Here is a 5,017-nt window from a genome sequence, read left to right as displayed (position 1 = left end):
AACCACACGAAAACAAAAGAAGGTGTCACGTTCCAAATCTACCTAGAACCCTGATGGTTCAAAGATCCAGGCTCGTGACTTGTCCTCTAGAGAAAACCTGTTATTTGCAGAACTCGAAATCAGGAAAGATCTGAAGGATGAAACGTATTTAGCTGCCTTCTTACCTTGCTGGTTATGTCTTTTTGTATTTCCACAGAAAGGATCATTTCTTCGTCTCAGAGTATTTATGGTTGGAAGCTTAATGACCATTGGCGCTATTTATAGTCTTGCAATTCTAGTTTTAGCGAACATATATAATGGGTTAGGTTTGATAACCAAAGCCTCCAATCCAATAGGACGCATGGACTTTCAATCACTGGTTAGCTTATTATTTTGGCACGCATTATCCACTTCCCACAAAAGTTCGAGGTCCCAAAATAACTAACTTTTCCTGTGAAGGCGGATCTATTTATTTTGGCGAATATGAGGCACGAGAACTGATCCACAATGGTGCAAGAATTCAGTGGCACGCTAACCTCCCGAACAGGAATAAACACGAACGCATGGTTGATACCCATGATTCATCATTTTTGTAGACTTCTTATTTTGTGAGCATGCGTTCTTGCTATTTGTCCTTACTGTGGAAATACTTGGATCATAACATCATATAGTCCGTATCGATTTGGACGCCAATTTGGCTTTTACCGGGATATCCCTAATGATATAGGGGGCATGCTCCCTGCGATCACACCAGATAATATGTTACACCACTGGAGGATATGTACGAGGCGTAATACTTTATCTAAGTTATACTTGTCCGCAAGTTCGTTAGAGCCTTGCAAGCATGTGACACAGCGATTCACAGACTAGTGGGCCATGAGGCATATGACCTATTTTGAGGATAACATACATCATTTGGTCAGCAGTGTCATTCCTCCCCCTTCACAATTCAAACTACTCAAGAACCGAGGAAGCAATCTAGCTGGTAAAAAATTTGCCTGGTCGAGGTGATCGTCAAAGGTGATCGTCATTGGAACCGAGGAACCAATTTGGCCTTTATCTCGAAGAGGAGATAAAGGAGCATAAAGATGAGAGCGATAGCAGCAAAGGTGATCGTCATTGGAAGAGACCTTTGAAGAAAGCAAATGTATCAGGTTATGATCCCGACGGAAGCGGTTCAAGTGCTTTGGGAGTCCCTAATGTTCCACCATTGGTTTGCACATTTTCCTTTCTTAAATTTTTTTGTTCATCTTCTTCACAAATGACTTATTAATTACTTACTTCTGCAGTTGCCTTTGAACGCTCATCTTAAAAGCCTCGTAGAACTAGATAGCGATGAATCTTTGACAGGACCTCATGTAGTTGATTCGGCCATTGAGGGAGTTGGTACCTCGAAGACTCCTGTCTCTAAACCAACCGAACAGTCCTTACGTCCATCTACTCTTCTCGAGGAGATTTGTCGAAGCAAGATGACAGTGGGAGGAAAAAACATTGGGAGTCCTCCATCCAAAGGAGATGCCTGTCTTGAAGAACCTTTACAGATGGTTAGCTCGACACATGCTCCCCTTAAGTATTTTGAATCGCCTTTAGACGCTTCTAAGAGACAAATTAGGAGAAGCCCTGAACCTTCTCAATGGGTTGGTGAAAAGGTGGTCTCAAACTTCTTCAAGAAAACAACCTTATGTATGTGGGAGGATATACAAGATAAGATCATGCGAACTCCTTTTGAATATATCCCAAGACTTAGACAAGAAATAGCAACAGTTCTCTCGGGGATTGAGAAGATCCATACAGATGGCTTGACTTCTGTTGAAGAGTATCTAAATAGTTATCTTAAAAGGGTAGATAATTTCAACGATGTGCAATCTTCATATTCTGCACAGTTGTTGTCAACAGATAAAGCTCGTCAATTAGATGAGAAGACCTCTGCCATTGAGGAAGCTTTAACTTTGATGGAACAACGATGAGAGGATGTCAAAGTTATTCAAGAAAGAGCCACGCAGTTATAAATTCTGAATCTGAACAACTGTCAATCTTATCTTCTGAGAAAACAGAGGCCATAAATCAGCAAGAACTAGAAGTTTCCAAGCTATAGGATCAAGTTAAAACCCTTGAAGGTACCCCTGTTATTACTGAAGAAGCGATTGAGGCCTTGGCTACGGTTCGTAGGAGCACGGAAGCTGCACGAGATGAATTTAAGAACTTCAAGTGGAAGCTTTGATTTACGCCCCATTTTCTTTTGTTGCAATCCTTGTAAATAAAAATTGTTGAATGATAATGCAAAAGAATTTTTTTTATTATAGTGTGGCTACATTTACATTTATTTTACAATTTTTTTACATATGAGATGACGATGAAACATGATTTTTTTTTACGTGTGACTGAACTTAAAGTTTCCCTTAAGCTGCCTACGTACCCTTTATAATATAGGGATCAAGTCATAACGTAGTTCAATTTTTTTTATTGGATAATGACATTAAGCATAAAATTTCTTAAGAAACTTGCCGTTGATTGGACCAATTTTTAATCCATCTCGATCAACAATCTTGTATGCACCGTTTGTGTACACTTCTTTGACAATGTAGGGTCCATCCCATTTAGGTGTGAACTTTCCTGTACGTCTTGTTGTGATGATTGGTCTTCTTATAGCTAGTATTAGCTTACCAACCTGAAAGGAGCGAGGTTTGACATGTTTATCAAAAGCTTTAGACATTCTCGCTTGGTAACATTCCAATGCTTGTTGAGCTTCTAATCACTTTTCATTAAGTACTTCTAATTCTTGAAGACGTAACTTGACATTGTCTTCAGTAGTCAACCCCTCTTGCACTGGCATTCTTTATGATGGGAATTCTCTTTCGAAGGGAAGGATAGCCTCTACACCGTAAACGAGCGAATATGGTGTAACCCTTATAGGAGTGTGATGAATGGTTCGATAAGCCCACAATGCTTCACCGATTCTTTCTTGCCAATCCCCCTTCGACTTGGAGACAATTTTCTTTAGAAGATTGCATAACATTTTATGGAATGCTTCAGCTAGGCCATTCGCAGCTGCATTATACATAGATGACTTGTATTGTTTGAACTTGAATTTTTCACATAATTTATCTATCATGCTATTGGAGAATTTTCTTCCATTATCTGTCACGATCTGGTGAGGAATACCATATCGATAGATAATATGGGTACGAATGAAGTTCGCCACGTTCTCTTTCTTGGCCTCTCTTAAAGGAATGGCCTCAGCCCACTTTGAGAAATAATATGTTGCCGCAAGAATATAACAATGTCCTGCTGATGATTTCGGTGTAATAGGGCAAACCAGATCAAGTCCACAAGCCTCAAACGGCCAAGAAGCCACAGTTGGATGTAGAGGCTCTAGAGGTTGATGTATGAAGTTTGCATGGTATTAACAAGCTTCATACTTCTTTGCATAGTCTATTGAATCTTGAATCATCTTAGGCCAATAATAACCCATTCTTCTCAACTAAAATTGAAGCTTCGGTCCCGATTGATGTGCTCCACAAACATCGCATGTGCTTCATTTAGAGCTTTTATCGACTCCTCCTTTTCGAGACATCGAAGAAAGAGTCATTAAAGAGAACGACGATATAAGGCTCCTTTGTAATAAATAAAGCGTGCGACCCTTCTTTGTACCTCAGTTTTATGACGAGAATCCTTTGTAAGCTTTCCATGCTCAAGATACTCTATGATAGGTTGACGCCAATCTTCTTCATCAATCAAATGGGATGTCATTACGTTCGCTTCCTGACATTCAGGCAAAATTAGAGGCCTAATCCATCGTTGACAAAGTGGTATATTTCGAGCTAAGTTATCTGGCATCATCTAGGCAGTGGCCAAATTTTCCAATGCGTTTGCTCTCTTGTTTTCTGTTCTAGAAACATGCTTCAACATCACACTATCAAACCTTTCCATTAACTGTCAAGCATAAGTGAAGTATGGCTTCAAGTCTTTATGTTTCACATCATACTGAAGTGATAGCTAATTGATTATCAACTTTGAATCACTGTAAATTTGTATGAGTGATACTCCAATCTCTAATGCCATTTGAAGACTAATTATCAAGGCCCGATACTCAGCTACATTGTTTGAGCACAGTTCAGCGAGTGCAAAACTATAAGGCAACATATATTTCTCAGGAGAAATAAGGACAATGTCTGCCCCCACACAACTTCTTTGCGTTGCGCCATCAAAATTCATAGTCCAGGGTTCCATAACTTCCATGAAGAAAACTTCATCATCTGGCAAGTCTTCACATAACTTCCAATCTGAAGGAATTGGGTGGTACGCCAAAAAATCGACCAACGCTTGTCCTTTTATCGCCTTTTGGGAAATATAGACAATGTCATATTGCTAGAGTATAACCGCCCATTTGGCTAAGCATCCAGAGATAATCGGCCTAGACAGAACATACTTTATAGGGTCCGCCTTTGCTACTAGATGAACCGTGAAGGCCTGCATATAATGCCTCAACTTATCGATGGCAAAGAAAAGTGCAAGGCACATTTTCTCAATGGGAGAATAGTTAACTTCGGCCCCAACTAAAGTTTTGCTTAGATAGTAGAGAGCACGTTCCTTTCCTTTCTCCTGCTCTTGCGCCAACAATGCGCCTAGAGACCTTTCTTGTGCAACAATGTACAATATTAATGGCTTGCCAGGTATTGGAGCTCCTAATATTGGGGGATTGAGCAAGTATTTTTTTATGCTATCAAAAGCATTCTGAAAAACCTCATCCCACACAAAATTTTCTCCTTTTCTCATCAACTTTTGAAAAGGTTGGCACCGACCAGCCAAGTTGGAGATGAACCTTCGAATGTAAGTCAATCGTCCCTGGAGACTTCTTAGGTCATGCAAACTCATTGGCCTTGACATCTTCTGAATGACATCAATCTTGGACTGGTCTATCTCGATCCCTCGGTCTCTTACAATGAAGTTGAGAAACTTTCCTGAAGTTACACCGAACGCGCATTTAAGAGGGTTCATCCTTAATTGATATTTTCGCAAGCAGTCGAACACAACTAAT

General features: G+C 40.0%; 1 protein-coding gene across 1 annotated transcript; it reads right to left on the bottom strand.

The window, feature by feature from the left end:
- Window positions 1-2,815: 2,815 nt before the first annotated feature.
- Window positions 2,816-3,729, bottom strand: LOC127150364 (uncharacterized). Its single transcript, XM_051088063.1, has 2 exons — window positions 3,631-3,729; window positions 2,816-3,349 (listed from the first exon to the last, which is right to left on the bottom strand). Exons 1-2 carry the CDS (start codon window positions 3,727-3,729, stop codon window positions 2,816-2,818), a joined length of 633 nt encoding a protein of 210 aa, XP_050944020.1.
- Window positions 3,730-5,017: the final 1,288 nt, after the last annotated feature.

The sequence above is a fragment of the Cucumis melo genome, chromosome 7 (genome assembly GCF_025177605.1).
Source record: "Cucumis melo cultivar AY chromosome 7, USDA_Cmelo_AY_1.0, whole genome shotgun sequence".
NCBI lineage: Eukaryota > Viridiplantae > Streptophyta > Magnoliopsida > Cucurbitales > Cucurbitaceae > Cucumis > Cucumis melo.
The sequence above is the reverse complement of the archived record's forward strand: the minus strand, read 5'-3'. Positions and strand labels throughout refer to the sequence as shown.

Coding starts and splice junctions, on each gene's coding strand:
- LOC127150364 (XM_051088063.1), bottom strand. CDS start 3,729: ATGACATCCCATTTGATTGATGAAGAAGATTGGCGTCAACCTATCATA. Junction 3,350..3,630: donor ATTCTCGTCATAAAACTGAG/GTACAAAGAAGG, acceptor CAACCTCTAGAG/CCTCTACATCCAACTGTGGC.